At 39.4% G+C, this 20,063-nt stretch overlaps 1 protein-coding gene across 5 annotated transcripts in view; it reads left to right on the top strand.

The window, feature by feature from the left end:
• The window catches only part of STXBP5 (syntaxin binding protein 5), a 204,330-nt gene that overhangs the window by 161,051 nt on the left and 23,216 nt on the right, over positions 1-20,063 (top strand). For 2 of the 5 annotated variants that reach the window (XM_019550112.1, XM_019550114.1), the window contains 5 exons: positions 2,624-2,683; positions 2,780-2,827; positions 15,700-15,750; positions 18,072-18,311; positions 19,192-19,561. In XM_019550112.1, the coding sequence (XP_019405657.1) occupies positions 2,624-2,683; positions 2,780-2,827; positions 15,700-15,750; positions 18,072-18,311; positions 19,192-19,561 (769 nt within the window). The remainder of the gene's footprint in view (positions 1-2,623; positions 2,684-2,779; positions 2,828-15,699; positions 15,751-18,071; positions 18,312-19,191; positions 19,562-20,063) is intronic. The other 3 variants (XM_019550115.1, XM_019550113.1, XM_019550116.1) reach the window with 2 other exon arrangements.

Raw genomic sequence — 20,063 nt, 5'->3', positions numbered from 1 at the left:
CTGACAATTTTCTTCAAGATCAGAGCTCTCCAGAAATTGTCAGGCTTCCAAACAGAAGCTTCCTATTCCAAATAAGTCCACTTTTCCATTAACTCAAGCTGACATTTTCTAAAGGAAAAACTGCAGTGATGCCTTGAGGATTTAATGAATATTTACTAATTAGGGTCTTGATCCTGCATGTCTTTAAGAGTGTACTCACTGTGAATATATAGATATCTATATCTATATAGCATCAAGCTGAATTTTCGAGATAGTATCCAGAAATAGCTGTCACTGTCACTTCCTCTGTTGCTTTAACCTGGGGTGGGCAATTATTTTGGCTGGAAGGCCACTTGATGAGTTCTGGGGGCTTGTTGAGGGCTGCCGTCCACTTCTCCCTCTCTCTCTCCCCTCTTCCCTCCAGAGCTGAGTCAGAGTTGTAGTTCACCAGGAGCCCCAAAGATCAGCTATGGACCCAGACAGGAACTTCTGCTGTAATGGGTGGGCATCAGCATCAGCTGTGGGTGCAGCCAGCAGGTTCTGGTTCTGTGACGCAGAACCTGCCAGCAGTGTCACAGCTGACACTGCTGCCTACCTACTGTAGCAGATGCCCCACCCAGGTTCACAACCAAGGCTGCCATGTCAAGGGCTGTTGCTGCTGGGCAGAAGCAGTCCTGCCCCAACCCCACGTGGTGGTCAGAGCTGCCAGATCCAATGAGTCCAGAGGTCATATTTTGCCCATCCCTGCTTCTGCCAAATTCTTAGTAGGGTCTGTTGTTGTACTCATTTCACAAAAGCTGTTAGGTGAGATAGAAGCTCAGACCTGAATTTATAACTGTATTTAGTTTGGCTTTGTTCATGGTTTTTTTTAGGGAGACTTGTTGAGAACATCCACATAAACCATAATCTTTAAATGAGCTTCTGTACAGCAGCATATAAAGAATAGCGGCCACCTTTGGGTTTGCTTGCATTCTTGATCCCTAGAGTCCTTGTTGTAAGCCTGGAAGAGAAGAAGGTCAGCAAATTTCAATCTGGACCTATGTAATACGTTCCATAGAGGGGAGTTGCCATAGATAGAAAACCCTTCCTCCACTATTAAGAACATTTTTTTTTATCTTTATTATCTTGATAACTACATTCCAAAACAAAACACACTCAATGTGGTAAATTCAGAAAGGATTATTTGTGTTTTGGATCGTATAAAGGCAATAAAACAGCAATTATTGTCTTTAACAGTTGTTCAGACTGTACTGAGCTCTAATCTAAGTCATCAGACTGCAGATCTGAAATTAATAAAGTCATATTCAGGAGGGCAAATTGGAATAATTTACATTAAAAGTTAAGTTAGAAGTTTCTGTTTATGAAATTCTAAATGGGAGTCAGGCTAGGGGCAAAATTCAAATCCTCATTTGAGCTAATAAGGTAGTGATAACTAGTCTTCAAGTAGAACTCACAGGCATCCGGTAAAAGCAAAACAAAACTAAATCCCTGTATTCAGTTATCACAATGGCCAGAAATACAATGATTATCTTTCCTAAAGATGGAAAACTTGTAAACAAAGAAGGGAAGAAGATAGGGAATGAGAGGGAGAAGAAAAGAAATTGGGTGATTTTTTTTTTTTTTTTTTTTTAATTTTACCACCAATTTTCAAAGATTTTACAGGGGAAGGGAAAAAAACCGCTGTGCTCAGCTTTCTGTTTTTGTTAATTTTGAAATCTAAAATGCATGTAAATTGAGCCACTTCATTTAACCTTTTTTCTTTCATCTTTCTTTCCAGTCTGAAAAAGGGATCATCTGTATTTAGAAAAAAAAATCCCTACAACTTTTATTCTGCTTGAGAGGGACCAAAGTAGTAGCATGCAGCATCCAATATACTAGATGGGGGTGGGGGGGGAGAAGATAAAAATAACAAGAAGGAAGGGTAAGTTTTAGCTAGAATTGGGTAAAGTTTTACAAGTTGGCTTTTCCAGATGGTTTCTAAAAAATTAATTAGCATTAGTAGAAAGTCTTTATTTTTTGTATACGAGTTACTCCGTGAAAAAAAGATATATCAAATAATGGTACTGGCATTAAAAGTCAGAGAGAGAGAAATTAATAGAAAAAATAAGGTTGGGAATTTTAAAATTAGGTAAGATAGAAACAGTTTGTGACTGGAGTAGCCAGGAATTATATTCAGTGGTGGCTTTGGAATCCTGTAAAGTATATGCCTGTAGCTGCTTAAGGTGACTTTGAAACTATAGCGTGCCTATACACAGGCAGTGAGGCGGCTACAATGCGCTGTAATTATGATTAATTGAGTCTGTTGGAGCATGGTATTTACCGTGCTCCAGCAGACTCCAGCGTCATGTGTATCAGCGTCCCTGCTGTGGAAAATGGCGTTCAAGCTTTAGTTAAAGAACCCCACTGCTGTTTTTCAGCACGGGGACACTGATACTCATGATGCTCCAGGCACTTTTAATTAGGGTGGCTCTCAGACCTACTGTAATTAAAGTGGCCCCACACAAGCACAAACACTCCCAATTTATGTAATAAACTATAACTATATAATAACATGTATACTGTTTCTGTCAAAATGTGTTGTATATTTCTTGCTTTGTGAATGTGTATTTTGCATGTCCATTACTTTCTGTCTTCACTCGTATAGGTTCGGGTTCTCCAAACAATTCTGATGATGATCAAAAAGTGAATAATTTTATAGAAAAGGGTACAGTATTTTCATTTAATCGACATTATTTTCTTTTGTTCATTTCATCCTTTCATACACTTAGATTGACCTTTTGTATTAAAATATTATTTACAGTGAAGACCAAAAGCAGAAAGTTTTCCAAGATGGTAGCCAATGACATAGGTAGGAACTAGAAAAATTCTGTTTTGTTCCTAATCCAGTGCCTTATTCTGTGCAATGCTAACCAAACAGTTAGTTATTAATTTATTCCGTGTGCTAACTGATAATCCTTTGGGCTGCTTTCTGCACTAAAGATACTGGGCCACAATAATTTTAAGCAAAAATCAAGATAATTCAGATTTTCATTCTTTAATTTACATGATATGCACTTTCCTATTTATTTTTTCTGGGCAGGGGTTTCTATTTTACTCTGAAATATTAGAAGGATTCAATCTATGCATAGTTGCAACATAATTCCGATACACTTATCAAAAAACAATACATCCTTAAGTATTTTCTGTTTCATTTTCTATTATACACACATTAGTAAGGTTTTTCCCCTATTACAGTTTCAAAGTTAAAGGTAGTATTGCATTCTACTTAACAGAAAAGGGTCTGTCTGGTTATTTACAGCTATGGTCATTATCTTTACCATACCCCAGAATTACGTGAGCTAGTTCTGATGATCACCTTACTATGTCTATGTATACATTGGGGTTTTTATTTTAAATGAATTTCAAATTAATGAACAACAATGCTTTGGAATATGTTGCATGCAGAATTGAGCCCTTTTATGGTCAGAGTGGAAATTCAGTGGATTAATAACACATGGTTAGTAAGGAAATAAGGCAAAATGGTGTGTGGTTAATTCTGGGGAAAGGTCTTTCATTTTTCTAAATGGAATGTGGCTATGTCTAAACTTTTATTTTAACATCTTTATATTACCAATTTGTTTTTGGTTTATCTACACTGATATGTGTTTCCCTTAGGATTTAGTTGCATAGCTTGAAAATACTTAATCATGATTCAGTAGATTTAATCTGTGGTATTATGCATGTGCCTTGAAAATCTATTAAGTTTCATAGGAGGAATAACTAATAACCCAGTTATAATTTACCAAAGACAAAATGATATAGTGGTGTGGTTTTTAACTCCACAGTGTGTTATTCTATGTCAAGAAGTAGACATGTGAGTGCCAGCTGCCTGCAGTAGATGCTGTTTACAGTGTCTGACCATTGGGTGGTGGAGGAGCAAAGGGTTACCTAAGAGATTAAACTGACTGGTGGAGTTGAACGCAAGATTTGTACAGAGGTGTAATTTACTACAATAGCCCATAGTTTCTCCTAACTTTGAAGGTTAACTAATTTTACACTGGTATGGAGTGACTTGCATCGATGGAAGGCTGTTTCATATGTCCATTCTACTCTTTTGATGGAGTAAAGCCGTTTTATTCTGTAGTCAAATGAAAGTGTGCTTCAAAATAGAATACATTACATCATAACATCTCTGACAGAAACTTTGGTAACTAGTTTGGAAGCTAGCCATTTTCTAGATCCTTTTCATTTAGTGGTTATCTACCATGTTGTACTGAGAAGAAAAGGTGGCAGCTGAAACATGTTTAATGCTTGCTTCCTAGTGAATTGCTGGCTAGTGTAGTTTAACAGGTAGCAAAATCCACCTAGGTTGCTCTATTGTAATTGTATTACAGGCCAAAAATTCTGACACCTTATATGCTGTAATCTGTATCTTATGCCATAGGTACAACTTTAGATTTTGTTTTTTGAATTAATCTGTAAGCACTAAGTCTTGATCCATTGAATAAGTCTTAAAAATTAAACTTGGGATAATTGGATTTATACTAGCTGTGCCTCTCTCTCGTTTTTTTTCCTTACCTTTGGGTAAGGACTTTTTTTTTTACACTTGAATACAATGAAGAGGCATCAACAAATATTGGCAGTTCAGTAGTTAAGGAGGAAATACCAAACTCAAACCTGGTGCAAGGTTAGGGATAGGTAGGAAAGACAGGTCTTGACTGAACAGTTGTCTGAAGTAATAAACACATATCATAATAGGCTACCTGTGTTTTGCATTACACTGAAATGCAAAGAATATTGAAGCAGGTCTACCACTGTGTCTCAAACCTATCTCTGGAGTTTGCAAAGCTTTCCAAAAACAAAATAGTTAGAGCCAATGCTCTCCATATTTTGGTAAATAGACCTTTTTTTTAGCAACAAGAAAGCAAGCTTGGCTTCTAGTTAAATGTCTATAATTGCCAACTGAAGAGTTTTTTTTTTTTTTGAGTGTACTCTAATTAAAAATAAACTGTATTATATTATGCAGGCATTACTTTTTCCTAGCTAGTTGTTTACCAGGCTGTCTCAACTGTTTAATTAGACTTTAGTGTTTTAACTCTCATGACAGTACTATTCTTAATAAAACAAACCAGCCATAATTTTACAGAGCTGTTGACATCTACAAAATTGTTGAAATTATTAATTTCTCCCCATTCTCCTGGGAACAGCCCTGGTTTGGCAGCTATGGTAAGAGATCCCTAAAAGTTTCAGGGCAGAGGGGGTCTTCATCTCCCAGGAAACCCCCTTAACCCCCAAGCCATGGGGGCTGATTGGGCCAAGCAGCAAGGGTGACAGGGCAGCCTAACACAACCTTTACGCTGGGAACCAAGAACTTTAAACAGCTCACAAGCTTGTCAGTGAGCCTGTCCAGTTTGCAAGCCCTCTGAAGATCTGGGGGCACTGAGGAGCTGTGGAACAGCCCCCTGACTGTGAAGTATGCCATTTTAGCAACTCCTGTCCTCTAGCCAAGGGGCTGTAAACATCTAGCCACCCTAAGCGCTTAACTTTTTTTTTGTAGCATTACAGTATTTCTAGCATTACAAGAATGTCAGGAGGGGGCCAAAGAGAGAGAGCATTAGGAAGCAGTGTAGTTTTCATTCATAGTGCTTTTTAGGGGCTATAGGTAGTCAGATATTGTACCAATTATTTTATTCCATGGTAATTCACTGAATCACGAATTCAGCTAAAGAACTAGAAATTTAAACTGTCATCATCCCTCTTATTTGCTGCTGTTAATTGGATTGTTTTCTTTTGTTAAATTTAAAACTTATTCAGTTGAACCTAAATAAACAATGGGCACCTGCCATTTATAGAAAGAGATATTTTTGTGTATTGCCATGTACACATTATATTTATGTTATGCATTATACTTAGTATGTTTGCTTCCTCACTATTTCTGAATCTAAATTAGCACCCTAATCTTTTCCTTGTATGTTTTGCTGCATGCCTCTCTTAGTGTTTTGTCTGTTGATAATGATTGCATGTTTTTTCAAACTGTATAATAGTAAGTTACGCATGGATTGAGGTACTAAATGCCATAAAATGTTTATTATTTATTCTAGCTAATTTAATTCCCTTATATTTTAAAACGAAATACATTTTCCTTAATTGACTATATATACAGGTAGAGCTTGACACATAGCAAGGATGTAGTTTATTTCATTCCCACACCAGGAACACCGTTCAAAAATAGGTTTATACTTCTGTTTTCAGTTGTGAAGGATTTAGCCTATTAGGGTATGGACAGATGTAACGGTTGTCAAATAATACTGACAGAATACTCCATTATAACTGCACCATCTCTCTGTTACTGTAGCAGCATAAGTGTAGAAGAACTTTTCTAACTTGGGGGGGTGTAGACAAACATAACACTCAAACCATTCCAAGTATGTCATTGATTGGGAACCAGTTCACAGCTATCCTGGTTTAGAGGCATCTGCAAATACCCTGCCACGGATTCTAAGTAGAACAGTGACATGCAGTACTGTTGAACCACCACTGGGGGTGCTTCAGATTACCCAGCCTAGAGTGCCTGGTTGAGGGTGCCCAGGTGGGAGGGGAAGGGGCTGTCTTGACCCCTGTTTCTGGGTTCCCAAAAGCTGGGTGGTCTGGGGCTCTCAGAGCTTTTGTGGTTTATAAATTGGCTTGTATGTCTAGACACATGCAGTTTAAACAACATTTAATAAGGTTTGTATTATGTCTGTCTGCAACTTGCCTGTGTTTTTGTTCAGGGTTAAAGATACTACAGTTTAACTCACTTACGACTATTATGAGCATATTCACAAATGACAGTTACAGCATACCAGCTGATAGACACTCCCCTTTTCCCTTTTAAAATGGTTGCTAGAGTATTGTCTGTCCACACCCTCGGAGAGAGACTGTTCTTGAGTACCGTGTAAGGTTGAAAGTACTAACAGTACTATTTTTTGGCTTATACAGCTATTTCACAGGAGGCTATTAATTGTCATCATGTTCAGTGACATGTCACCGCTATCCCATGTTTATCAGTCTTTGTTTTGGTTTTAGTTTGAAATCCCACAGGATTTTGTATCCTTTCTTATTTAGATATGATCAGAGATGTTGAATTCATGATACTAAAGCCCTTCAGCAGTTACGGTTTTAGCTAATTTCTTTGTTTTCTTTAGATCAGTTATAGTCAACCTTTCATTTGAATTACTTGAGAGAGTAACTTTGGAGTAATCATAAAAGTTGTTCATTTATAACTGTATGTGTGTTAAATGGAGATCAGAATATTTACATGACTTACTAACTACTTCTGCAAACTGCTACAGGAAAAAATCTGAGCATGTTGGTTGGGAAAAATTCTGTGGTGCAGGATAGCAAGTATTTGATACCGTATATCATCAGTCCACAACAGTGCAGGGCAGAGTTAGAAGTGTGCACCAAATGTAGTTGAAATTACAATAGGAAAATAAAATTAGACTTTTTAATCTCTCAGACTGAACTTTAACCAGAATATAATTATTTTTAAAAAAGTGTTCTGTAATCCAGCTGTTACAGAAAAATCTAAGATGATTTAGGGTATGGACAAATCTACACTGTAGCCACTTTTAAAAAGGTAGGGAGCTGCTGCTCAGAAGTGCACAGCATCTGTTAAAATCTTACTATTAGGTCTGTGTGATTGTGTAGCAATACAGGTGAGCTAAATTTAATCTAATTTTGATCCTGAATGAAGCAGTGTTAAAGTTAGAGAGGCTAGACATACACGGAATCATGCGGATTTAACAGTCCATTTTAACTGCTTTTGTTGATATCTTTTGATATCAGTACAATTGTTAAATCTGTGTATGCCCTTAATAATAATAAACTTTCAAATTAAGGAAACGAAACAAGCAGGCTTCTCTCTGGATTATACTCCTGTACCTAGAATTACAGTCTTCTGTGACCAAAGATCGCATCATAGTAGGACCATAAGAAAATAGGGCCAGAAAGGACTTCATGAGGTCATCTAGCTCAGTCTCCACTTAAGGTAGGATCAGCCCTGCCTAAACCATCCCAGTCAACTGTCTGCCTAATATGCCCTTGAAAATGTCCAGGGATGAAGATTCCATAATTTCTTGAGGTAGCCTGTTCCAAGGGCCTAACTGCTGTCAGGCTAGGGACAGACATTCAAAAAGCCTGAGCTTGAATTGGTTCAGTCTTCACAGGTTAGTCTAACCTGGCTAGGCTAAATCAGTTGGTAATTGGAAAGACATCCCAGAAAAGCAGGCACATGCTTGCAGTGGCTCAGGCTAGAAGCCAGGGAGCACCAGAGAAGCCCTCCCTTTCCTTCCAGAGTGCTGAGCAAATGGGAGTGTGGCCAGGCCCCAGCAGGACACTCTGATTAGGGAAGGGTTCCCCACTTCTGACCAGCCCAGCAAAGAATTGATAACACAGTGTTTATCACCCCTAACTCAGTGTTTATTACCCCATTAAGAAAACAACAGCAGGACATTACCAGCTACCTGTTGATTCTGCCTTTGTCCTGTCTGCCACAGCATGGACCATAGCCAGCACGTGGTCTGCTAGCTAATGCTGTGTGTCTGTATGCAGAGGGGGCAGGGCAATCCCTGCTTAGTAGGGGGAAGCCAGGCAGTTGCCTTCAGTCTCTGCTGAGCTCCAGCCAGGGAGCAGAGAGGAGGGGCCAGCCCTGCTGTGGAGCAGAGAGCCCCACTCAGCCCAAAGAGCACGCTGGGATGCTGGGGGAATCTGATTTATCTTAAGCCAGCAAGGGGTCTGGGACAAACATTGTATGGACCAGTTTTACCCAAATCAGTTAAGTCTGATACTACATTCAACCAGGTTGATCCCGAACCAGTTTCAGCCATTTTCAAACTGGTTTATGTGCACTGAACATCTGTTCTGTTACAGGTTTAAACAAGTGTCTGATCACTTAAACCAGTTTGTGTAATGTCTGTCCCTAGCGATAGAGTTCTTCCTATCACCAACCTTAAGTTTTCTTTGCTGCAGTTAGAGGCCATTACTCATAATTCTGTCTCCTACAGCCTCAGAGAAGTCTTATCTCTATCCTTTTTATAATCATCTTTCAGTTATTAGAAGACTTATCAAAATCCCTCCTCAGTCTTCTCTTCTCCAAACTAAATGTTCCTAATTCTTTCCATCTTTCCTCCTAAGTCACATTTTTCAGGCCTCTAATCATATCTGTTGCTCTCCACTCGACTCTAATTTTTCCAGACTGTTCTTGACTTAGGCTCAAAACTGGAAACAGTACTCCAGGTGAGGCCTCCGCAGTGCAGAATAGAGCAGCAGAATCGCTTCTTTGGATTTGCAAGTGACACTACTGTTAATCCATTTTACAGTGCTGCTGATTTTAACCGAATCTAAATGTATGCATTTGTACGTACAGTAGGGCTGTGTGAAACACCATTGTTTCATTTCAATGCCCATTTCACCATTTCAAAGGGACGGTGTTTTGTTTTTTCGTTTAATTTTGAAGCACTGTCCCATTTTGTTTGCCGAAGCTGTTTCACTGTTTCGATGTTTTGCCCATAGGCTGTAATGGGGAATCATGAAAATGCCTAAAATGTTGTCATTTGTTGCCTAATTCAGATGCAAATTGTAGAGATGGTAGCCACTTCTGTGGGCATGAAGCCTGCCGAGTTTCAAGGAGATAGGTGCACAGGTTTCTTGAAAACTGCACTTCAGTGTTTTCAAAGCAAAATTTCCTGGCAGCAGCAGCCTCCCATAATCCAACGCAGATCTGGGGGCTTGCACCCCTGGGAGGGCTGCGGGGCTGTGCCAGACTCCCTCTGGGTTGTGGGCCCCCGGATCTTCACCAGATGACAGGAGGCTGCTGCTGCCACGTGGGACCGGCACTAGGTGCAGCCCATGTCAAGCACCGGGCTCTATTAAGCTTGGCCCAGTGTTGGGAGGTGGCATGCAGCGCCGGCTCTGCCTGCCTCCCACCGCCAGGTTGCGCTCCAAGCAGCTCCACAGCCCCATGGAACTCACCCTACTGGCGGGAGGTGGGCGGAGCCGGGGCTGCGCTCCACCTCCCACCACTGGGCTGAGCTCTGAGCAGCTCCACAGACCCATGGGGCTCAGCCCAGTGGTGGGAGGTGCTGGATGGCAGAGGGCTATGCTCCGTCTCCCACCACTGGGCTGAGCTCCGTGAGGCTTGGTGGAGCTGATCAGAGCGCAGCCTGGCGGTGGAAGTTGGGGATAGCCAGCCAGGGCTGTGCTCCCCGCTAGGCTGAGCCACATGGGGCTGTGGAGAGACTCAGAGCACAGCCCTAGCTCTCCCCTGCCTCCCACCACTGGGCTGCTTCGCGACTCAAAACGTTTCAAAACTTTCGAGAAGTTTCGAGTGCCCTCATTTCATTTCAAAGCTGTTTCAATGCTTTTTGTTTTATTTCGATTTCTCTATTTTGAGTTCAAAATGCATCAAAATAGCTTTGAAATGAAACACTCAGCAAAATTTTGCACAGCCTTAATGTACATCACCATTTTACTCAAAACTAGCTTCGCTAACAAGTGTCACTCTTAGAAAAACTTTCTAGATGCTTAGTGTTCTGTTCTCCTTGCTTTTAGTATGATGTTGAGTCTTTTAGTTACTTTCAACACCTATTTTTAGAATATTTGAGGAACCAAGTTGTCAGTTCCACACATTTTTCAATATACCAGGTAAACTTGGCAAAAAAGAACTCTTTTTTTTTTCTTTTTTTTTTTTAAATACTGAAAACTTATAAGAAGCAAACTAAGTTTCCAAATTTAATAACTTCTCCTTTAAAATAATAAAAGTAAGGAGTGCTCCTGAAGGTTTTTTAAATGAAGGTTTATTTGTACCTTGTTTAAAAGGGAGACAAAAGTTAAGATTGATCAATATTATAGCAGCAACTCTCCAAGGAGAAACTGAGCATCTCTGAGACGTAGATCCAGCTTACTGACCTGGGGCTTTGTTGGCATTTGGCAACTGTGGGGCCTTACCTGCCTCTATCCCCAGGTGGGTCCTTCCAGCACACAGCCAGAAAAGTTGCCTATCCCTGTTATAGATCAGGGGTCAGCAGCATTTTTGGCTGGAGTGTCAAAGCCACCCCAACCCTGACCCACGTCTCAACTTGGTATGCCAGCGACAGACAGTTGGGGAGCCTCAAGGGACTCAATTGCTGGACAGCAGGGGGAGGAGCTGGGGTTGCATTGTCACAGCCCTTTCCCTGGCCTATGCCCCAAGGCACATGTGTAGTTGCCACTGTCACAGAGCCAGACCAGGGCTCCAGTGCCCAGTGCAGCTGTTTGAGGCCTCCTGGCTGCCTGCCACAACCAGCCCAGGCTCTGGACAGCTGCAGCAGGCGGCGGGCAGGATGCAAACAGCTGCACTGGGCTCTGGAGCTCTGGCACCAAGTCCATGGTAGCTGCATGTACACCTTTGAGTTGACAGTAGGGGAGGGACTGGGGTTGCTCACCCCTAGACCTTCCTCTGCCATCCGCTCAGAGGTGCTTTTGCTGCTGCTACAATGGAGCCTCTTAGCTGCTGCCAGTCACAGAGTCCAGGCTGCTCACAGCAGGGCTTCCAACCTTCAGGCCAGCTGCTGCAAGCAGCTGGGGCCAGTTGTGGCATGCTGAGCGAAATGACTTTGCATGCATGCCAGGGTTTACCCACCCCTGTGATGGATCATTGTAGATGGCTCAACAGATCTAGTACTTCTCATACTGTATAAAACGTATGTGAGTGGGAGTTAGTGACATCCTTGTTTTCTATTTGGCTGAATAAATACTAATGGCAGAAGAGTGAGAGATCTAAGTTAAAACTGTAACAGCTAGTGAAAAATAAGATAATATTGCTGTTCTCCTGAACTAAAATGTTGATGTATTTTTCTATCTATGCACAAGATGGCACTAGTTCTGTTTAAAAAGTAATACTTTTAAACAACTTTTCTTGCTCCAACATTAATCGCTTTATTGAAATGTTTTGTACAGAATTTTGAAATTATTTTTGAAAATCACCTACGACTTGTGCATCAGTTGTGATGCCTGTAGTAGTTCTTTTAACTTTAATGTTTTATCGTCTTGCAGTAATAATAATAACAAAAACTAAACTTCAGTTTAGTGTTTGCGAACCAGCAAGTGTTTTTCCTTTTATGTCCAGCAGAGTTGTCTTAAAACTTTTATTTTTATGACGCATTGGCCAGAAATCTAGCCAAATTTTAGTGTATGTTTTTTCTTAAAGAAGGATATGAATATTAATATCCAAGTCTAACTTATGTACTCCATTTCGTCTGTGAATTGTATCTTCCACTGTGTTTCAGAATTCAGATGCCTAGAATTGACAGGCTTTCACATCTTTGGAGTATTGAAAATAAATTTGACAAGAGAAGGAGCAATTTTATGCAGACTAAAAGTTGTGAAAAACTGAAACTTATGTAAATAATTTTGCTTGCTTAATGTGAATTTTCTTTTTAAGATATAAAAGCTAAGATGCTAATTACCAGATCACACAGGGAGCCCAAGAAATAAGATTATGGTTATGAACCTACATTTGATATCTCCAAAAGCTATTTAACAGACTTATTTCACAACAAACATAAACCATTGCCTCACAGAACTTATATTTATGGTCTGTAGACAAAAAACTGGGTGGAAGGGGAAATATTAACTGTACTCCCCAAATTTACTAGAAACACTGTAGTGATAATTAAGACCTTATACTGGAATACTGTTCATTTTTCTTGGCTGGATAACTTTATATTATTTCAGCTAAATTGACATGAAGACAAGTTTGAAAACAGGTTAGCTCTTTCTAGCAAAGGGCAGCCAAACAGTTTCCATCCTTTTTATAGTCTGAAACAGGGCTGTCCATTTTCTGAGCAACCACTACATGAGTTGTGGAACCCCTGCAATGCCACCAGTGCTTGCCCCCACCTTGCCCTTTACTGCAGGCTGTTCCCCATCATCCCCATGGATGGTGGTAGGAAGGTGGAGAGGGTGGGGGGGAGGCTGGAGATCCCAGTGGCAACAGCTAGAACAGTGGTGAGTGCAGCTTGCGTGCTGCAGTTTAATCTCCCATGAACAATAAGTTGGATAGCCCTGGGTGGAAACACAGAAGTACCTCTCAATTATAAATTCATTTTTAGTATCCTTTAGTTATGAAAGTATGGAGATTGAGTAAATGACTTTATTGAAACTGAGTGAGGAAATAATTTACCCCAAAATCTACTCATGAAGCTTGGATTAATACCCACATGTAATCAGTCACAATCCTGTGCCAAAGTTATAATAAAATCTTTCCTCTAATCAAGAAAGAAATAACTGAAACTAAAATGCAATTGTTAATTGGACTAGTAAGGAACCTTTATAAATTGAGTGTTGTAGTTTGCTGCTTTTTAAATAGGTTTGTTTAATTATTTTTTTCTTTAATGAATACCATATTTACTCTCATACACCTTTTTTCTGGAAGTTAGACTTACGAATTTAGGTGCATGCTCTAAGTGAGGAAACCGATTTCCACACCCAAATGGAAGCTTGGGGATGCTGAAATGGAGGGCAGGCTTCTCCAGCTTCATGGAGAAGGGGCAGCATCTGCTGCTCAGCCAAAAACTATAGATTTAACCCAGTCACTGCTGCTGCTGAATTGGCAGCTTTTAGCTGAGCAGGAAGGGGTGACCAATTTAATTCTGTTCCAGGAGGCCAGAATTCATCCATGACTCTGGGGGTGGGGGTGGAGAATCTTCGTTCTGCCTTCACCTACAAGGTTCACGTCTTATTTGGGGGCACCTGGTATGTGAGAAAATATGGTATTATGCCATGATAGTGATGAATTTAACTACACTTCCTCACTGATAGTTCTGAGGAGTATTAAAGTGATACTATAGCTTTGTAAGTCCTTAACAGAATGTTTTTAATGTCTTAGCTTTCTTGTTCTTGGTTTTGGTGATGTTAACAGTTAGCTTATCCAGAAAGATACCATTAATGTAACTAGGGATGTGGGCAAGCAGGGTACCAACTCTATATGCCAATTAAGATGTCTACACTGGAATGGGGAATCCTAGTTGCAGCAACAGCAGCAGCTTGTGTTCGAGGTGCCCACACCACAGCAGCAGCTGGTGTGTGAGGAGGTTAGGCTCTGGCTTAGCCCCTTCCCTCTTACACTCTCTAGTGCTCTGCACCACCCATTGTCCAGATGCCAGAATTTCTCATTATACCTTGGAAAGTACCTCTTTGTTAAGAGAGACGTATTATATAACATATATGGAATTGCAAGTCCTTGTGGTATTTGTGCTTATAGTTTTACAGTCTTTAATGTAACTGGTTAGTGCATGCTTACTTAATTACAGTACATATGAAGACAGCATGTGAATGACTGAGGATTTGGATGGGTCTATGTTTTTACTGGCATCTTAATTTTGTATTTTGTTCCCATTTATATTTATAATATAGCATTCATTGTAACTTCTGCTGTTAAATTCAGTCAATCACACTGTCCCAATTATAATGTGACTTGTTTTATTTTAAAAAAAAGTAGGTTTGGATTTTTAATATCCTAAAAAACTTTTTACAAAGACTGACTTATCTTGAACAAAGTACACCGTAGTAGAATGGTGATATTAAATGATTGCTGTGCTTCTATTGGAAAAACATGCCGTTTAACAGAAACCTATAAACTTTTTTTTTTTTAACTTAGTTTTAGCAACTCAGTCACTTTTGCAATGGCATTTAATTGCAGACAACCCTTAATTCATGTAAATCTTTGCTGGGAAAAACTTGTCTGGGGAGACAAGCAGTTCAGTGAATTTCTCTCTCTCTCTCTCTCTCTCCTTCTAGGACTTTTTTAGGTAATAAAATGTAATGTGTTGAACTATAGTACTGATCACTTGGAATTCTTTTTCCATAAGGGGGAAATACTTATTTCACTTCTGTCTGATAGAATTCAAGAGCATCAAATGTCTTAAATGGTCTACAATAAACTGCATCTATTATAATGTACTGAAATGTTTGAAATTAATAAATACAATACATGGCATATTTTTTACAGAATTGCACAGTGGTCTTCCCTGTAATAAAACTATCAAGATTTTACCATTTTTTACTTAAGAAAATGTTGTATATATTCATATGCAGTCAGTTTCATAACTAATGTTTCTTTCATGAATACATTTCTTATAGTGTCTGTGTTTTCCATAAGGATACGGTTGACATTTCAGGGAATTTAAGATAGCATACTTTGTACTTGGGGGGAGGAGGTATATTTAAATATTAGGGTACTATAACTATAACTTTTATCTCCTTCCTCTTATAATGTAAATGCATCGGCTGCGATCAAGTCAAGGAAGAGCAGAAATTCTAGTACCATTTGTCTGCACCATGCTTCATGAAAACTGTTTTAGTTGCCAGGAACTTTATATTCTTTCCTCCCACCTGACATTTAATATTGAATTTGTGGCTTAGTAAATGCATCAAGTTTAGTGTAGTTTTAGATGAGAAAGTTAGGTTGGCACAAGTAGCAAAGTTTAACTTAGGAATTCAGTCCTTTCCTTCCTCCAAAATGTTGAAGTCTTGGATGTGGGGACTTTGAATGAAGATCAACTCTAATGGAAATCCTAAGAAATACAGACAGCATTTGAATAACTACATAAAACTGAAACTGAATGCAATAAATACTGATATGTTAAATGCTGTGGGAGGGGAGAACAAAAATAAACCTCTGTTAATAAAGGCTAGCAGATAATTCCTTTTTTTTTTTTCCAGCAAAGATGTCCAGAAAGCTAAGTTTGCCGACTGAGTTGAAGCCTGATTTAGGTAAGTTATAAAAATAGGGGCAGACTTATTGCAGCTGTACATTTAGTGTCAGTAAAGAGTCTTATAGTGAGTTCTAAATTTCAGGAAGAGCTTGACCCACAGGTGCATCACTGAACTTTTAAATTCTGTTTGTAAAAAAAAAAAAAGAAAAAAAATGATATAATCCTTTATGTTCTTCTAAAACCATACTCCTATGATGCAAGTTACCTGTGCAGAATTTTACTTGCCCTCTTCTTTGGGGCTAATTCATTTTCCTAACAGGTAAACTGGTGTTATAAGGTAAGAATGCAGAATTTTTGTCACAGTTTTAATAGGGCTTCTGTAAACCTTGTATCAGTGATGCTAGATCATAAACAGAAGTATATTACCAAAAAAATGATGCAACTATTAAGAAACTTACAATAAAAATCTTAGAAAATGAGGCAAGACAAGAAGGTGTCTGGAACTGGAACTTTTATCTTAAAAGCAGATAAAGTTGGACATAGTTTTACATACATTGAGTTAATTAGGACTACTAACTGTGTAAAGCAAAGTCAAGCCATGTACAGGATGAGGGAACAAGTCTATAAGAAAATAACTCATTTTTCTTGCAGCATACAGGCATTTTTTCATAGTAATCACTCTGGTTATAGAAGTCTTTATGTTAACTGTAAGAATCTGTTGATTTTTATTTTGCATTGTTCAAGCAGCAAAAAATAAATGTATTTTGAATGCATTAAATTACAGCTTGGTTTAACAACGAAAATATAGAACTAGAAAGGACTTCAGGATTAATCTACACCAGTATTTCTCAATTGGGGTGTCATAAGATCCTTTTAAGGTGTGCTGCAGTGTGCCATGCAATATTACTGCATTAAATATGCAAAATACAACCTAATTTACAAGATAACCCAAGATTTCTAAAACAGATCTGTAGTCTCAAAAACACTGTGGTCATTCTGAGTTCTTTACAACAGACAAGTTGCTCTATTATTTTTCCATGTTCAAAAACTGAGTGAAAGCTAAGAACTGGCATTTTCTGAGAGGTGCCTTGAGTCTAACCAACAAAGCGGGGCCTTGAATCTAAATGGATTGAGAACCACCACACTAAACTGTGGCAGGATCAAGTGAATCTTGACCATCCCCCATTGATATTTTGTCTAATTTTATTCTTTAAACCTCCAGTGAAGAATTTGAACCATCCCTCAACAGTTGGTTTCAATGTTTCACTACTCTTTCAGTTGGGAAGTTTTTCCTAATATCCATTCTAAATCAACTTTTCTGCAAACTATACTAATTCATTTTTGTCTTTCCAACAGTGACCATGGAAAGCAGTCGATCACCACCCTCTTTATAACAGCCTTTTACATAATGAAGGGCTTATTTTCACATATGTGAAATCATGTAGAAATGTAGATATTTATACAGTAGGGGCCTGAAAGGAAATCACATCTGTAAAATCTGTTTTAATCCTCAGCCTAGCTAGCATATAGAGTTGCCAGTTCCTTCTATGGGCCCACAAGGGCTTGAAAATGGCATAACCTAGGCTAAAACAAAATTGTAGTGTAATTTATACTATTTATTAACAAACTTGGATATATTTTTCTAATAAGTATTAGGAGGCACAGATTGAAAAAATGATTATAGAAGGAAATCTAAAACTTTGTGACTTGTCTGGTACAGCACCATTTATTACTGATAACTATATTAAGATATGGATATAGGCTAAATTTTCATGATGATGTCCTATTAAAGAGTTGCACTGTAACTTGATTGAGTGACTTAAAAAAAAAGTCCAGTTATTTTGAGTCATTGTGACAAAGCTTCTCCATGGATGTGTGTTTGTGAGTGTGGAGTGTTCTCATGATGGCTTTCCCTAGCGCTTCAGCTCACAGGAGGCATGCCCATATTCTATCCTGTTGCCCATGGTTTTTTAACTGATCTGTCAACTAGGACTGTAATCATCTGGGAGTCTTGGATCGAAGTAGGGCACCATACTGCTCTCTCATGTCTAATTTTTTCTTAAAAGGGTTCCTATTGTTTGATAAAAGACTAACTATTGTCCTATGTCCAAATTAATGCATGAATTTATGCAGTGATATTCCAGGGTAGTTGTACAGTAGTGCACTCTGCAGTGAAAGGAATAATTGTTGTAATTAGACTAAAGAAGATGGGGGGGCTGGAAGTGATGTCAGAGGCCATGAGAAAATGTAATGAGATAAAATCGGGAAAAAATCATTGGAGTGTAAATTAATACATATTTAATTTTGAAAACCTGTCTTTATAGAGTACAACGGAAAGAAGTTCTGACTGTAGATTGTTTTAATATTTTTCCATTTCAGACGTCAAAGACAACTCCTTCAGTAGATCCCGGAGTTCCAGTGTAACTAGTATTGATAAAGAAACCCGAGAAGCAATTTCAGCTCTTCATTTTTGTGAAACTTTTACACGCAAATCTGATACGTCACCTTCTCCATGTTTATGGGTTGGGACTACCCTGGGTACAGTATTAGTCATTGCACTGAACCTACCCCCAGGAGGAGAGCAAAGACTTACTCAGCCAGTAATTGTTTCTCCCAGTGGTAAGTACAAGACAAATGGACTGACTACCATAGATGGCATGTTACATCATTACTCTTTAATGATTTTTGTTGTAGTTTTGGTTTCTTTCAATTATGGCTTCATCTTGTATATCAGGGTGAACATTGTTACTACAATCATGTTAGAAGAGCTACTAGCTACAGTTTAATAGCCAATGCATGCCTATTTAGAAAAAGTAGTCTGCCAGGGTCCTGATCTGGACAATCTGGACAAGGCTCCAATCTGGCTGTGCTGCAAGGGGCGGGGGGGAAGCGAGGGGGAGGAGAGGAATGGCCTCAATCCAGAAGCACAGGTCCTGGGGGGCAGCAGCCCAGCCCCAATCTGGATGTATGCAGGAATGGGACGGAGCAGCCCCGATTCAGATGTGTGTGTGATGGGAGTGAGCAACCAAGCCTGATCTGGATGGGCAGGGGGCAGACCTAGCCCTGATCTCACTGTGTGGGCAATAGCTCAGGTGAGGCTGGAGCCAGCTATGCAGAGGTTCTACTGCTCCCTACTGCCAGGTTTTCTGCCCTTTGAAGGTACCCGTGGTTCAGATACCATGGCCAGTCTGAGTTCTGTTGTAGAGGAAATAGAAGTTTTTGTTTGGTTCTCTTATGTGTCCCTCTCAATAAAATTAGGAGGTAGTTTGAAAGGTAGTTTAAGGGAATTACTTTTAAATCAAGGTTTTTCAGCCTTTTTTGGTTGGTGTACCTCTGGCAGGTGGTCGACAAGCAGGTAGTCCCCCAGTGAGTTGGGGGAGGCGGGGGGTCTCCCAGTGGACAGTCAACGAGCAAAACCAGAAGTGCCAGCGGCTTCTCTGCCACATACTGCCGATTGACGCCCCCTGCCTACAGTAACTATTCAACTTTTAAATTCTAGGAACCATACTGAGGCTAAAAGGAGCAATCCTGAGAATGGCTTTTCTGGACACCACAGGATCTTTAGTTCCACCAGCATATGAGCCCTGGAGAGAATACAACGTTTCTGAAGATAAAGAAGAGAAGGATAAAGTGAAAAAACGGCGGCCTGTCTCTGTGTCCCCCTCTTCCTCTCAGGAAATCAGTGAAAACCAATATGCAGTGATATGTTCTGAAAAGCAAGCAAAAGTTATCTCACTGCCATCACAGAACTGTGTTTATAAACAAAATATAACAGAGACTTCTTTTGTTCTTCGTGGAGATATAGTGTCATTGAGTAATAGTATCTGCCTTGCGTGTTTCTGTGCCAATGGACATATTATGACCTTTAGGTAAGACCTATTTAATTACTTAATATTTTCTTTTCCTGCAACTCAACACATTCTTAGTACATCCACAAAACAAAACAGAATATGAACATTAATTGAACAATATGGTATTAAGCGTATAAATTAGTCCAGCCATATTCCTGACAGAAAGGTGATGTTACTGCCAAATTTCAAGTTCCTAGCCCACTGCATGGGAGCCAGAATCTCTCAAAACATGCTGCCTGAATATTTTTTTAACTGATCAAAGCAATGTATTTTAACCAGGCCTTCATCTCAGAAATAACTGAGTTATTTTGCCTGTAAGCATATTTTTTTCAGGAAGAATCACATGGGACAGACAACTGTGGCATGAAATATTTTAGCCAAATTGGCAACTTTGGCAAAGTTTCATAGTTCATAGTTGGCAGGGTCGGAAGGGACCTGAGCAGATCAAATCCGCCATGGCAGGAAAGAGTACCGGAGTCAAACGTCCCCAGCAAGGTGATTGTCTAGCCTCGTCTTAAAG

The sequence above is a fragment of the Crocodylus porosus genome, unplaced genomic scaffold, assembly GCF_001723895.1.
Source record: "Crocodylus porosus isolate Cpor-Errol unplaced genomic scaffold, CroPor_comp1, whole genome shotgun sequence".
Classification (NCBI taxonomy): domain Eukaryota; kingdom Metazoa; phylum Chordata; order Crocodylia; family Crocodylidae; genus Crocodylus; species Crocodylus porosus.
This window is presented reverse-complemented; position numbering and strand designations above follow the sequence as displayed.